Here is a 15,360-nt window from a genome sequence, read left to right as displayed (position 1 = left end):
AGTCCCTACTTCTCCTCAGAAAAACATTGATCATTGCCTCAAACATCTCCCGCCAAAAAAGCATGCCTCTCCCCACTTATCATGCCATCATTGTGGAATTTGTTCTTAATTGACTTGCTTTGTTGATAGTAAACATTTAATAATCAACCAAAAACATCTAGATAATCGTGAATTGAAAAACATAAGTCCTCCTCTTTCTGTCTTCCTCCAACAGCTGAATTTGTGGGCTCCGTCCAGGCGGTGGACTTAGACCAAACGATCGATCACAACCGCATCTCCTTCAGCATAGTCAGCGGAAGCTTCGGACAGTTCATCATCCAAACCTTCAGGGACGAACCCGATGGTTACATCGGCAACATCACGGTCGACCCGGACATCGAGTTGGACTACGAGAGCAGCTACAAAACCTTCAGCCTGGACGTGGAGGCCATGGACCTGGGATCCATGAAGGACACTGTAAACGTGGAGGTGATTGTGGTGGATGTGAATGATGAGAGGCCCCAGTTTAAGCCCGTTGACCCGTTGCACATAAAGGAGAACACCACTATCACTGAGTCCGTGGGGAGTTTCGTAGGGGTGGACCTGGACATGAATCACTTTCTGGTCTACCAGCTGGTCTCCACTGAGTGCCGCTGTAACGGCTCCCTGACTCTCGGGCCCTGCCCAGAGGACTGGTTCATCCTGGAGCCCACAGGGGAGATCATGCTGAACGAGGAGTTTGTGATCGACTTTGAGAAGTGTGACCAGGTTGAGCTGGAGGCCCAGGTGGTGGATGAGTTGACCCAGAAAGGGGAGAACAACAGCGCAACACCAGGTCGGTACCTCCGTCTGGTTCTGTTTGGTTCTGGCTCTTTTTGGGTTGTAAAATTCCCAGGTTGAAAGATTCCCTGGGAATGACTCTGGGGAGGAGGTGGGAATAAGTAGGAAATCCAATAATCCTGCAACTGGGATTTCTGGGAAAGCTGAGAATTCTGGGAATGTTACCAGGAATTTGTAACCTTATTTTGTAACATTAGTATCGTTAATATCTACATTTGTAACTTTAATATCTTTCAATGTATTCTAACAATTCAAATTAATTTCAGGGCACATTGTGATCAACATCGAAGACATCAATGACAATGCCCCTGTTTTCGAAACAACAGATTCCTTATATGGTAAATATGTTTCTAAACTTCAGCACGTTGTATGGTAAATCTGAATATTGTATTTTTGTTTATATATATATATATATTATTCATTTTACTTTAGGATATGAATCTATATAGCTACAGACTGACTCAACAGTGTTCTTACCTACCTTACCATCTCTGCAGTTGTGGTGTCAGAGAAGGCCTCTGTAGGCTCAGTAATAGCCAGTGTCACTGTGAGTATAACTGTGTAAAATGGACAACATCAGTTGTTTTTCTATTTGATAAGGTATCGCAAAACAAGTAACCGGGTAGGGCACTATTTTTTTTTAAATCTCAAAATGTAGATTTTTAATAAAAGGTAGACTCAGCAATATGCCATCATTATACTGTACATAGTGGGTCAGCTGCATGCTATGTAGAATTGTTTTGAATATAATATAAAGTATACCATTTAATACATTTAACTTGAAGACTTGGCTGCGATATGAGTTGTTATCAGTCTTCTCCCCCCCCTTCTGTATAGGCTACAGACCGTGATTCCGGGAAAAATAGGCAGATGACATTTTCGATAACAAATATCCAATTCAGGGATGACGTCAACAATAGAACGACCGAGTTGGGCATTCGAGTGTTTCGAGTTGTCACCACACAGGAAGACGATAAATACGTCGGAAATATTCAGTGAGTATATGAATGCTGTCCGGCCGGGCAAGTCATGTTTTAATTTCTGATTTCACTGTAATTAATAGCTGTTAAGAAACAACAGCCGTTAAAAAACACAACACAGTAGCCTTTAAGAAACACAACACAGTAGCCGTTAAGAAACACAACACAGTAGCCGTTAAAAAACACAACACAGTAGCCATTAAGAAACACAACACAGTAGCCGTTAAGAAACACAACACAGTAGCCGTTAAGAAACACAACACAGTAGCCATTAAGAAACACAACACAGTAGCCGTTAAGAAACAACAGCCGTTAAAAAACACAACACAGTAGCCGTGAAGAAACACAAGTAGCCGTTAAGAAACACAACACAGTAGCCGAAACACAACACAGTAGCCGTTAAGAAACACAACACAGTAGCCGTTAAGAAACACAACACAGTAGCCGTTAAGAAACACAACACAGTAGCCGTTAAGAAACACAACACAGTAGCCGTTAAGAAACACAACACAGTAGCCGTTAAGAAACACAACACAGTAGCCATTAAGAAACACAACACAGTAGCCGTTAAGAAACACAACACAGTAGCCATTAAGAAACACAACACAGTAGCCGTTAAGAAACACAACACAGTAGCCATTAAGAAACACAACACAGTAGCCGTTAAGAAACACAACACAGTAGCCGTTAAGAAACACAACACAGTAGCCATTAAGAAACACAACACAGTAGCCGTTAAGAAACACAACACAGTAGCCATTAAGAAACAATAGCCATTAAGAAACACAACACAGTAGCCATTAAGAAACACAACACAGTAGCCGTTAAGAAACACAACACAGTAGCCGTTAAGAAACACAACACAGTAGCCGTTAAGAAACACAACACAGTAGCCGTTAAGAAACACAACACAGTAGCCATTAAGAAACACAACACAGTAGCCGTTAAGAAACACAACACAGTAGCCATTAAGAAACACAACACAGTAGCCTTTAAGAAACAACAACACAACAGTAGCACAACACAGTAGCTGTTAAGAAACACAACACAGTTAAGAAACACAACACAGTAGCCGTTAAGAAACACAACACAGTAGCCACAACACAGTTAAGAAACACAACACAGTAGCCATTAAGAAACACAACACAGTAGCCGTTAAGAAACACAACACAGTAGCCGTTAAGAAACACAACACAGTAGCCGTTAAGAAACACAACACAGTAGCCGTTAAGAAACACAACACAGTAGCCGTTAAGAAACACAACACAGTAGCCGTTAAGAAACACAACACAGTAGCCGTTAAGAAACACAACCGTTAAAAACACAACACAGTAGCCGTTAAGAAACACAACACAGTAGCCGTTAAGAAACACAACACAGTAGCCGTTAAGAAACACAACACAGTAGCCGTTAAGAAACACACACAGCAGTTAGAAACACAACACAGTAGCCGTAACAAACAGTAGCCGTTAAGAAACACAACACAGTAGCCGTTAAAGAAACACAACACAGTAGCAGTAGAAACACAACACAGTAGCCGTTAAGAAACACAACACAGTAGCCGTTAAGAAACACAACACAGTAGCCGTTAAGAAACACAACACAGTAGCCGTTAAGAAACACAACACAGTAGCCGTTAAGAAACAACAGCCGTTAAGAAACACAACACAGTAGCCGTTAAGAAACACAACACAGTAGCCGTTAAGAAACACAACACAGTAGCCGTTAAGAAACAACAGCCGTTAAGAAACACAACACAGTAGCCGTTAAGAAACACAACACAGTAGCCGTTAAGAAACACAACACAGTAGCCGTTAAGAAACACAACACAGTAGCCGTTAAGAAACACAACACAGTAGCCGTTAAGAAACACAACACAGTAGCCAACACAGTTTAAGAAACACAACACAGTAGCCGTTAAGAAACACAACACAGTAGCCGTTAAGAAACACACAACACAGTAGCCGTTAAGAAACACAACACAGTAGTAGCCGTTAAGAAAAACACAACACAGTAGCCACAACACAGTTAAGAAACACAACACAGTAGCCGTTAAAGAAACACAACACAGTAGCCGTTAAGAAACACAACACAGTAGCCGTTAAGAAACACAACACAGTAGCCAAGAAACACAACACAGTTAAGAAACACAACACAGTAGCCATTAAGAAACACAACACAGTAGCCGTTAAGAAACACAACACAGTAGCCGTTAAGAAACACAACACAGTAGCCGTTAAGAAACACAACACAGTAGCCGTTAAGAAACACAACACAGTAGCCGTTAAGAAACACAACACAGTAGCCGTTAAGAAACACAACACAGTAGCCGTTAAGAAACACAACACAGTAGCCGTTAAGAAACACAACACAGTAGCCGTTAAGAAACACAACACAGTAGCCGTTAAGAAACACAACACAGTAGCCAAAGAAACACAGTAGCCGTTAAGAAACACAACACAGTAGCCGTTAAGAAACACAACACAGTAGCCGTTAAGAAACACAACACAGTAGCCATTAAGAAACACAACACAGTAGCCGTTAAGAAACACAACACAGTAGCCGTTAAGAAACACAACACAGTAGCCGTTAAGAAACACAACACAGTAGCCGTTAAGAAACACAACACAGTAGCCGTTAAGAAACACAACACAGTAGCCGTTAAGAAACACAACACAGTAGCCGTTAAGAAACACAACACAGTAGCCGTTAAGAAACACAACACAACACAGTAGCCGTTAAGAAACACAACACAGAAGCACAACACAAGAAACACAACACAGTAGCCGTTAAGAAACACAACACAGTAGCCGTTAAGAAACACAACACAGTAGCCGTTAAGAAACACAACACAGTTTAAGAAACACAACACAGTAGCCATTAAGAAACACAACACAGTAGCCGTTAAGAAACACAACACAGTAGCCATTAAGAAACACAACACAGTAGCCGTTAAGAAACACAACACAGTAGCCGTTAAGAAACACAACACAGTAGCCATTAAGAAACACAACACAGTAGCCGTTAAGAAACACAACACAGTAGCCGTTAAGAAACACAACACAGTAGCCGTTAAGAAACACAACACAGTAGCCGTTAAGAAACACAACACAGTAGCCGTTAAGAAACACAACACAGTAGCCGTTAAGAAACACAACACAGTAGCCGTTAAGAAACACAACACAGTAAGAAACAATAGCCGTTAAGAAACACAACACAGTAGCCGTTAAGAAACACAACACAGTAGCCGTTAAGAAACACAACACAGTAGCCGTTAAGAAACACAACACAGTAGCCGTTAAGAAACACAACACAGTAGCCATTAAGAAACAATAGCACAAACACAGTAGCCATTAAGAAACACAACACAGTAGCCGTTAAGAAACACAACACAGTAGCCGTTAAGAAACACAACACAGTAGCCGTTAAGAAACACAACACAGTAGCCGTTAAGAAACACAACACAGTAGCCGTTAAGAAACAACAGCCGTTAAGAAACACAACACAGTAGCCGTTAAGAAACACAACACAGTAGCCATTAAGAAACACAACACAGTAGCCGAAACACAACACAGTAGCCGTTAAGAAACACAACACAGTAGCCATTAAGAAACAATAGCCGTTAAGAAACAACAAGTAGCCGTTAAGAAACACAACACAGTAGCCATTAAGAAACACAACACAGTAGCCGTTAAGAAACACAACACAGTAGCCAACACAGTTAAGAAACACAACACAGTAGCCATTAAGAAACACAACACAGTAGCCGTTAAGAAACACAACACAGTAGCCGTTAAGAAACACAACACAGTAGCCGTTAAGAAACACAACACAGTAGCCGTTAAGAAACACAACACAGTAGCCGTTAAGAAACACAACACAGTAGCCGTTAAGAAACACAACAAAGAAGTAGCCACACAACACAGTAGCCATTAAGAAACACAACACAGTAGCCGTTAAGAAACACAACACAGTAGCCGTTAAGAAACACAACACAGTAGCCATTAAGAAACACAACACAGTAGCCGTTAAGAAACACAACACAGTAGCCATTAAGAAACACAACACAGTAGCCGTTAAGAAACACAACACAGTAGCCGTTAAGAAACACAACACAGTAGCCGTTAAGAAACACAACACAGTAGCCGTTAAGAAACACAACACAGTAGCCGTTAAGAAACACAACACAGTAGCCGTTAAGAAACACAACACAGTAGCCGTTAAGAAACACAACACAGTAGCCGTTAAGAAACACAACACAGTAGCCGTTAAGAAACACAACACAGTAGCCGTTAAGAAACACAACACAGTAGCCGTTAAGAAACACAACACAGTAGCCGTTAAGAAACACAACACAGTAGCCGTTAAGAAACAATAACACAACACAGTAGCCGTTAAGAAACACAACACAGTAGCCGTTAAGAAACACAACACAGTAGCCGTTAAGAAACACAACACAGTAGCCGTTAAGAAACACAACACAGTAGCCGTTAAGAAACACAACACAGTAGCCATTAAGAAACAACAGCCGTTAAGAAGCACAACATAGTAGCCATTAAGAAACACAACACAGTAGCAAAGAAACACAACACAGTAGCCGTTAAGAAACACAACACAGTAGCCGTTAAGAAACACAACACAGTAGCCGTTAAGAAACACAACACAGTAGCCATTAAGAAACACAACACAGTAGCCGTTAAGAAACACAACACAGTAGCCGTTAAGAAACACAACACAGTAGCCGTTAAGAAACACAACACAGTACACAACACAGTAGCCGTTAAGAAACACAACACAGTAGCCGTTAAGAAACACAACACAGTAGCCGTTAAGAAACACAACACAGTAGCCATTAAGAAACAATAGCCATTAAGAAACACAACACAGTAGCCGTTAAGAAACACAACACAGTAGCCGTTAAGAAACACAACACAGTAGCCGTTAAGAAACACAACACAGTAGCCGTTAAGAAACACAACACAGTAGCCATTAAGAAACACAACACAGTAGCCGTTAAGAAACACAACACAGTAGCCGTTAAAAACACAACACAGTAGCCTTTAAGAAACACAACACAGTAGCCGTTAAGAAACACAACACAGTAGCCGTTAAGAAACACAACACAGTAGCCGTTAAGAAACACAACACAGTAGCCGTTAAGAAACACAACACAGAAACACAACACAGTAGCCGTTAAGAAACACAACACAGTAGCCGTTAAGTAGCCGTTAAAACACAACACAGTAGCCGTTAAGAAACACAACACAGTAGCCGTTAAGAAACACAACACAGTAGCCATTAAGAACAACACAGTAGCCGTTACACAACACAGTAGCCGTTAAGAAACACAACACAGTAGCCGTTAAGAAACACAACACAGTAGCCGTTAAGAAACACAACACAGTAGCCGTTAAGAAACACAACACAGTAGCCGTTAAGAAACACAACACAGTAGCCGTTAAGAAACACAACACAGTAGCCATTAAGAAACACAACACAGTAGCCGTTAAGAAACACAACACAGTAGCCGTTAAGAAACAGTAGCCGTTAAGAAACACAACACAGTAGCCGTTAAGAAACACAACACAGTAGCAACACAGTAGCCGTTAAGAAACACAACACAGTAGCCATTAAGAAACACAACACAGTAGCCGTTAAGAAACACAACACAGTAGCCGTTAAGAAACACAACACAGTAGCCGTTAAGAAACACAACACAGTAGCCGTTAAGAAACACAACACAGTAGCCGTTAAGAAACACAACACAGTAGCCGTTAAGAAACACAACACAGTAGCCGTTAAGAAACACAACACAGTAGCCGTTAAGAAACACAACACAGTAGCCATTAAGAAACACAACACAGTAGCCGTTAAGAAACACAACACAGTAGCCGTTAAGAAACACAACACAGTAGCCGTTAAGAAACAGTAGCCGTTAAGAAACACAACACAGTAGCCGTTAAGAAACACAACACAGTAGCCGTTAAGAAACACAACACAGTAGCCGTTAAGAAACACAACACAGTAGCCATTAAGAAACACAACACAGTAGCCGTTAAAAAACACAGTAGCACAGTAGCCGTTAAGAAACACAACACAGTAGCCGTTAAGAAACACAACACAGTAGCCGTTAAGAAACACAACACAGTAGCCGTTAAGAAACACAACACAGTAGCCGTTAAGAAACACAACACAGTAGCCGTTAAGAAAACAACACAGTAGCCGTTAAGAAACACAACACAGTAGCCGTTAAAACACAACACAGTAGCCGTTAAAAACACAACACAGTAGCCTTTAAGAAACACAACACAGTAGCCGTTAAAAAACACAACACAGTAGCAGAAACACAACACAGTAGCCGTTAAGAAACACAACACAGTAGCCGTTAAGAAACACAACACAGTAGCCGTTAAGAAACACAACACAGTAGCCGTTAAGAAACACAACACAGTAGCCGTTAAGAAACACAACACAGTAGCCGTTAAGAAACACAACACAGTAGCCGTTAAGAAACACAACACAGTAGCCGTTAAGAAACACAACACAGTAGCCGTTAAGAAACACAACACAGTAGCCATTAAGAAACACAACACAGTAGCCGTTAAGAAACACAACACAGTAGCCGTTAAGAAACAACAGCCGTTAAGAAACACAACACAGTAGCCGTTAAGAAACACAACACAGTAGCCGTTAAGAAACACAACACAGTAGAAACACAACACAGTTAAGAAACACAACACAGTAGCCGTTAAGAAACACAACACAGTAGCCGTTAAGAAACACAACACAGTAGCCGTTAAGAAACACAACACAGTAGCCGTTAAGAAACACAACACAGTAGCCGTTAAGAAACACAACACAGTAGCCGTTAAGAAACACAACACAGTAGCCGTTAAGAAACACAACACAGTAGCACACAACACAGTAGCCGTTAAGAAACACAACACAGTAGCCGTTAAGAAACACAACACAGTAGCCGTTAAGAAACACAACACAGTAGCCGTTAAGAAACACAACACAGTAGTAGCCGTTAAGAAACACAACACAGTAGCCGTTAAGAAACACAACACAGTAGCCGTTAAGAACACAACACAGTAGCCGTTAAGAAACACAACACAGTAGCCGTTAAGAAACACAACACAGTAGCCATTAAGAAACACAACACAGTAGCCGTTAAGAAACACAACACAGTAGCCGTTAAGAAACACAACACAGTAGCCATAAGAAACACAACACAGTAGCCGTTAAGAAACACAACACAGTAGCCGTTAAAACACAACACAGTAGCCGTTAAGAAACACAACACAGTAGCCGTTAAGAAACACAACACAGTAGCCGTTAAGAAACACAACACAGTAGCCGTTAAGAAACACAACACAGTAGCCGTTAAGAAACACAACACAGTAGCCGTTAAGAAACACAAAACACAACACAGTAGCCGTTAAGAAACACAACACAGTAGCCGTTAAGAAACACAACACAGAAACACAACACAGTAGCCGTTAAGAAACACAACACAGTAGCCAAAGAAACACAACACAGTAGCCGTTAAGAAACACAACACAGTAGCCGTTAAGAAACAACACAGTAGCCGTTAAGAAACACAACACAGTAGCCGTTAAGAAACACAACACAGTAGCCGTTAAGAAACACAACACAGTAGCCGTTAAGAAACACAACACAGTAGCCGTTAAGAAACAACACAGTAGCCGTTACAGTAGCCATTAAGAAACACAACACAGTTAAGAAACACAACACAGTAGCCGTTAAGAAACACAACACAGTAGCCGTTAAGAAACACAACACAGTAGCCGTTAAGAAACACAACACAGTAGCCTTTAAGAAACACAACACAGTAGCCGTTAAGAAACACAACACAGTAGCCGTTAAGAAACACAACACAGTAGCCGTTAAGAAACACAACACAGTAGCCGTTAAGAAACACAACACAGTAGCCGTTAAGAAACACAACACAGTAGCCGTTAAGAAACACAACACAGTAGCCATTAAGAAACACAACACAGTAGCCGTTAAGAAACACAACACAGTAGCCGTTAAGAAACAACAACACAACACAGTAGCCGTTAAGAAACACACAACACAGTAGCCGTTAAGAAACACAACACAGTAGCCGTTAAGAAACACAACACAGTAGCCGTTAAGAAACACAACACAGTAGCCGTTAAGAAACACAACACAGTAGCCGTTAAGAAACACAACACAGTAGCCGTTAAGAAACACAACACAGTAGCCGTTAAGAAACACAACACAGTAGCCGTTAAGAAACACAACACAGTAGCCGTTAAGAAACACAACACAGTAGCCGTTAAAAAACAGTAGCCGTTAAGAAACACAACACAGTAGCCGTTAAAAAACACAACACAGTAGCTGTTAAGAAACACAACACAGTAGCCGTTAAAAAACAGTAGCCGTTAAGAAACACAACACAGTAGCCGTTAAGTAGCTGTTAAGAAACACAACACAGTAGCCGTTAAGAAACAACAGCCTTTAAGAAACACAACACAGTAGCCGTTAAGAAACACAACACAGTAGCCGTTAAGAAACACAACACAGTAGCCTTTAAGAAACACAACACAGTAGCCGTTAAGAAACACAACACAGTAGCCGTTAAAAACACAACACAGTAGCCGTTAAGAAACACAACACAGTAGCCGTTAAGAAACACAACACAGTAGCCGTTAAGAAACAACAGCCGTTAAGAAACACAACACAGTAGCCGTTAAAAAACAGTAGCCGTTAAGAAACACAACACAGTAGCCGTTAAAAAACACAACACAGTAGCTGTTAAGAAACACAACACAGTAGCCGTTAAGAAACACAACACAGTAGCCGTTAAGAAACACAACACAGTAGCCGTTAAGAAACACAACACAGTAGCCGTTAAGAAACACAACACAGTAGCCTTTAAGAAACACAACACAGTAGCCGTTAAGAAACACAACACAGTAGCCGTTAAGAAACACAACACAGTAGCCGTTAAGAAACACAACACAGTAGCCGTTAAGAAACACAACACAGTAGCCGTTAAGAAACACAACACAGTAGCCGTTAAGAAACACAACACAGTAGCCGTTAAGAAACACAACACAGTAGCCGTTAAGAAACACAACACAGTAGCCGTTAAGAAACACAACACAGTAGCCGTTAAGAAACACAACACAGTAGCCGTTAAGAAACACAACACAGTAGCCGTTAAGAAACAGTAGCCGTTAAGAAACACAACACAGTAGCCATTAAGAAACACAACACAGTAGCCTAGCCAGTAGCCGTAAGAAACACAACACAGTAGCCGTTAAGAAACACAACACAGTAGCCTTTAAGAAACACAACACAGTAGCCGTTAAAAAACACAACACAGTAGCCTTTAAGAAACACAACACAGTAGCCGTTAAGAAACACAACACAGTAGCCGTTAAGAAACAACAGCCGTTAAGAAACACAACACAGTAGCCGTTAAAAAACAGTAGCCGTTAAGAAACACAACACAGTAGCCGTTAAGAAACACAACACAGTAGCTGTTAAGAAACACAACACAGTAGCCGTTAAGAAACACAACACAGTAGCCGTTAAGAAACACAACACAGTAGCTGTTAAGAAACACAACACAGTAGCCGTTAAGAAACACAACACAGTAGCCGTTAAGAAACACAACAAGAAACAGTAGCCGTTAAGAAACACAACACAGTAGCCGTTAAGAAACACAACACAGTAGCCGTTAAGAAACACAACACAGTAGCCGTTAAGAAACACAACACAGTAGCCGTTAAGAAACACAACACAGTAGCCGTTAAAAAACACAACACAGTAGCCGTTAAGAAACACAACACAGTAGCCGTTAAGAAACACAACACAGTAGCCGTTTAAGAAACACAACACAGTAGCCGTTAAGAAACACAACACAGTAGCCGTTAAGAAACACAACACAGTAGCCGTTAAGAAACAACAGCCGTTAAAAAACACAACACAGTAGCCGTTAAGAAACAACACAGTAGCCGTTAAGAAACACAACACAGTAGCCGTTAAGAAACAACAGCCGTTAAAAAACACAACACAGTAGCCGTTAAGAAACAACACAGTAGCCGTTAAGAAACAACAGCCATTAAGAAACACAACACAGTAGCCGTTAAGAAACACAACACAGTAGCCGTTAAGAAACAACACAGTAGCCGTTAAGAAACACAACACAGTAGCCGTTAAAAACACAACACAGTAGCCGTTAAGAAACACAACACAGTAGCCGTTAAGAAACACAACACAGTAGCCGTTAAGAAACACAACACAGTAGCCGTTAAGAAACACAACACAGTAGCCGTTAAGAAACACAACACAGTAGCCGTTAAGAAACACAACACAGTAGCCGTTAAGAAACACAACACAGTAGCCGTTAAGAAACACAACACAGTAGCCGTTAAGAAACACAACACAGTAGCCATTAAGAAACACAACACAGTAGCCGTTAAGAAACACAACACAGTAGCCTTTAAGAAACACAACACAGTAGCCGTTAAGAAACACAACACAGTAGCCGTTAAGAAACACAACACAGTAGCCACAACACAGTTAAGAAACACAACACAGTAGCCGTTAAGAAACACAACACAGTAGCCGTTAAGAAACACAACACAGTAGCCTTTAAGAAACACAACACAGTAGCCATTAACACAACACAGTAGCCGTTAAGAAACACAACACAGTAGCCATAGCCGTTAAGAAACACAACACAGTAGCCGTTAAGAAACACAACACAGTAGCCGTTAAGAAACACAACACAGTAGCCGTTAAGAAACACAACACAGTAGCCGTTAAGAAACACAACACAGAAACACAACACAGTAGCCGTGAAGAAACACAACACAGTAGCCGTGAAGAAACACAACACAGTAGCCGTTAAGAAACACAACACAGTAGCCATTAAGAAACACAACACAGTAGCCATTAAGAAACACAACACAGTAGCCATTAAGAAACACAACACAGTAGCCATTAAGAAACACAACACAGTAGCCGTTAAGAAACACAACACAGTAGCCATTAAGAAACACAACACAGTAGCCGTTAAGAAACAGTAGCCATTAAGAAACACAACACAGTAGCCGTTAAGAAACACAACACAGTAGCCGTTAAGAAACACAACACAGTAGCCGTGAAGAAACACAACACAGTAGCCGTTAAGAAACACAATTTGTTAGGTTTTATGCTGTTAGTTGACACTATTCCCATGGATGAGGTAGATTCCTCGAAAATGACTTACAGAAGAATAACAGGTCTTTTTAAACTTTGTAGGAACATGGAAGTGTTAAATATCAATGTTAAAGGTCAGTATTTGGTGACAGTTGAGGCAGCTAACACTGAAGAACCGAAACTCTTCTCCGAAACCAAACTGGAGGTAGGTGTAAAACTCACTGTGATTCATACAAAAGGTGTATTGATGGTTGCATTAGTGAACATATTTCATTCTCTGTTGGCTCTTACCGTTCTCTGTCTGTCTGTCTGTCTGTCTGTCTGTCTGTCTGTCTGTCTGTCTGTCTGTCTGTCTGTCTGTCTGTCTGTCTGTCTGTCTGTCTGTCTGTCTGTCTGTCTGTCTGTCTGTCTGTCTGTCTGTCTGTCTGTCTGTCTGTCTGTCTGTCTGTCTGTCTGTCTGTCTGTCTGTCTGTCTGTCTGTCTGTCTTGTCTGTCTGTGTCTGTCTGTCTGTCTGTCTGTCTGTTGTTTGTCATGTCTGTCCTGTCTGTTTGTCTGTGTGTCTGTCTGAGATCTTCCCTCTCCACAGTTGACAAGAGTTTAAAAGTCGAGCTTTTGTTTTCAAAGACAGTGGCAGAAGTTCAAGCGGCCCAAAGTCAGATTGTACTGTAAGAGAGATCTTTCTTTACTGCACATATTAACCATATTACATATATAGCATAATAATGTACTAACTTAATAAACTACAAAAAATGTGTAAGTCGCTCTGGATAAGAGCGTCTGCTAAATGACTTAAATGTAAATGTAAATGTAAAAATGTTTTGTATTTGTTTGTTTGACGAGTGTTTAAACCACAGCATGGGGTAATATGTGAATTCATTACCTTTATAAATGTTTCCTACTCAGGCTTCTAACCGCAGCAACACAGACGAAAGTGGAAGTGGTTAGGATTAGGGCTGATTCAGCCAGTACGGAAATCAGGTAACGAATATCACATGACTACCAGGATTCCTGGTCAATTCCACTTCAATTCCTGTCCATTCGTTCAAATTCCACATTTTCCTAATTGAAAAGCATTGCTGGGAATTGAAATTTCAGTGTACTTCCAAAATTGACTGGATTTGAAATGTAATTAACTCCAACCCTGACTACTACATACCAATGTTTTCTTCTTCTCTCTGTTGATGACAGTCGCCAGGTGATACTTTACCACAGGAAATTAATACCGTGTGTGTGTGTGTGTGTGTGTGTGTGTGTGTGTGTGTGTGTGTGTGTGTGTGTGTGTGTGTGTGTGTGTGTGTGTGTGTGTGTGTGTGTGTGTGTGTGTGTGTGTGTGTGTGTGTGTGTGTCTATGTGTGTGTGTCTATGTGTGTGTGTCTATGTGTGTGTGATCTGTAGATCTGCTCAAGTAGTTTAGAAAAACATATATATTAAAAAAAAACTTTTTATAAAAAAAAAACTATTCTTAATTATTTTTCAGGGCGTCTGGCGATACCGTAATGGAGGTGTACTTTGTGAATGCCAATGGAACGGCCCTCGACTCTGACACCGCCGAGACCATTCTGTCCAACAGTGTGGAACGATACAAATTACAGATTGAATTTGGCCTGAAAGATATAGTAAGTCGGACCCTATTATCCAACAGCAAGTTTACTATAGGAACCTATTATCCAACAGTAAGTTTACTATAGGAACCTATTATCCAACAGTAAGTTTACTATAGGAACCTATTATCCAACAGTAAGTTTACTATAGGAACCTATTATCCAACAGTAAGTTTACTATAGGAACCTATTATCCAACAGTAAGTTTACTATAGGAACCTATTATCCAACAGTAAGTTTACTATAGGAACCTATTATCCAACAGTAAGTTTACTATAGGAACCTATTATCCAACAGTAAGTTTACTATAGGAACCTATTATCCAACAGTAAGTTTACTATAGGAACCTATTATCCAACAGTAAGTTTACTATAGGAACCTATTATCCAACAGTAAGTTTACTATAGGAACCTATTATCCAACAGTAAGTTTACTATAGGAACCTATTATCCAACAGTAAGTTTACTATAGGAACCTATTATCCAACAGTAAGTTTACTATAGGAACCTATTATCCAACAGTAAGTTTACTATAGGAACCTATTATCCAACAGTAAGTTTACTATAGGAACCTATTATCCAACAGTAAGTTTACTATAGGAACCTATTATCCAACAGTAAGTTTACTATAGGAACCTATTATCCAACAGTAAGTTTACTATAGGAACCTATTATCCAACAGTAAGTTTACTATAGGAACTATTATCCAACAGTAAGTTTACTATAGGAACCTATTATCCAACAGTAAGTTTACTATA

General features: G+C 40.4%; 1 protein-coding gene across 2 annotated transcripts in view; it reads left to right on the top strand.

Annotated features, from left to right (window-relative positions):
• cdhr2 (cadherin related family member 2) overlaps positions 1–13,986 on the top strand; it is a 34,352-nt gene extending 20,366 nt beyond the window's left edge. For both annotated transcript variants that reach the window (XM_046296242.1, XM_046296243.1), the window contains exons 19-25: positions 215–814; positions 1,086–1,157; positions 1,317–1,366; positions 1,657–1,814; positions 13,104–13,206; positions 13,572–13,667; positions 13,906–13,986. In XM_046296242.1, the coding sequence (XP_046152198.1) occupies positions 215–814; positions 1,086–1,157; positions 1,317–1,366; positions 1,657–1,814; positions 13,104–13,206; positions 13,572–13,592 (1,004 nt within the window). In that variant the 3' untranslated portion in view covers positions 13,593–13,667; positions 13,906–13,986. The remainder of the gene's footprint in view (positions 1–214; positions 815–1,085; positions 1,158–1,316; positions 1,367–1,656; positions 1,815–13,103; positions 13,207–13,571; positions 13,668–13,905) is intronic.
• Positions 13,987–15,360: the final 1,374 nt, after the last annotated feature.

The sequence above is a fragment of the Oncorhynchus gorbuscha genome, linkage group LG13 (genome assembly GCF_021184085.1).
Source record: "Oncorhynchus gorbuscha isolate QuinsamMale2020 ecotype Even-year linkage group LG13, OgorEven_v1.0, whole genome shotgun sequence".
Classification (NCBI taxonomy): domain Eukaryota; kingdom Metazoa; phylum Chordata; class Actinopteri; order Salmoniformes; family Salmonidae; genus Oncorhynchus; species Oncorhynchus gorbuscha.
The sequence above is the reverse complement of the archived record's forward strand: the minus strand, read 5'-3'. Positions and strand labels throughout refer to the sequence as shown.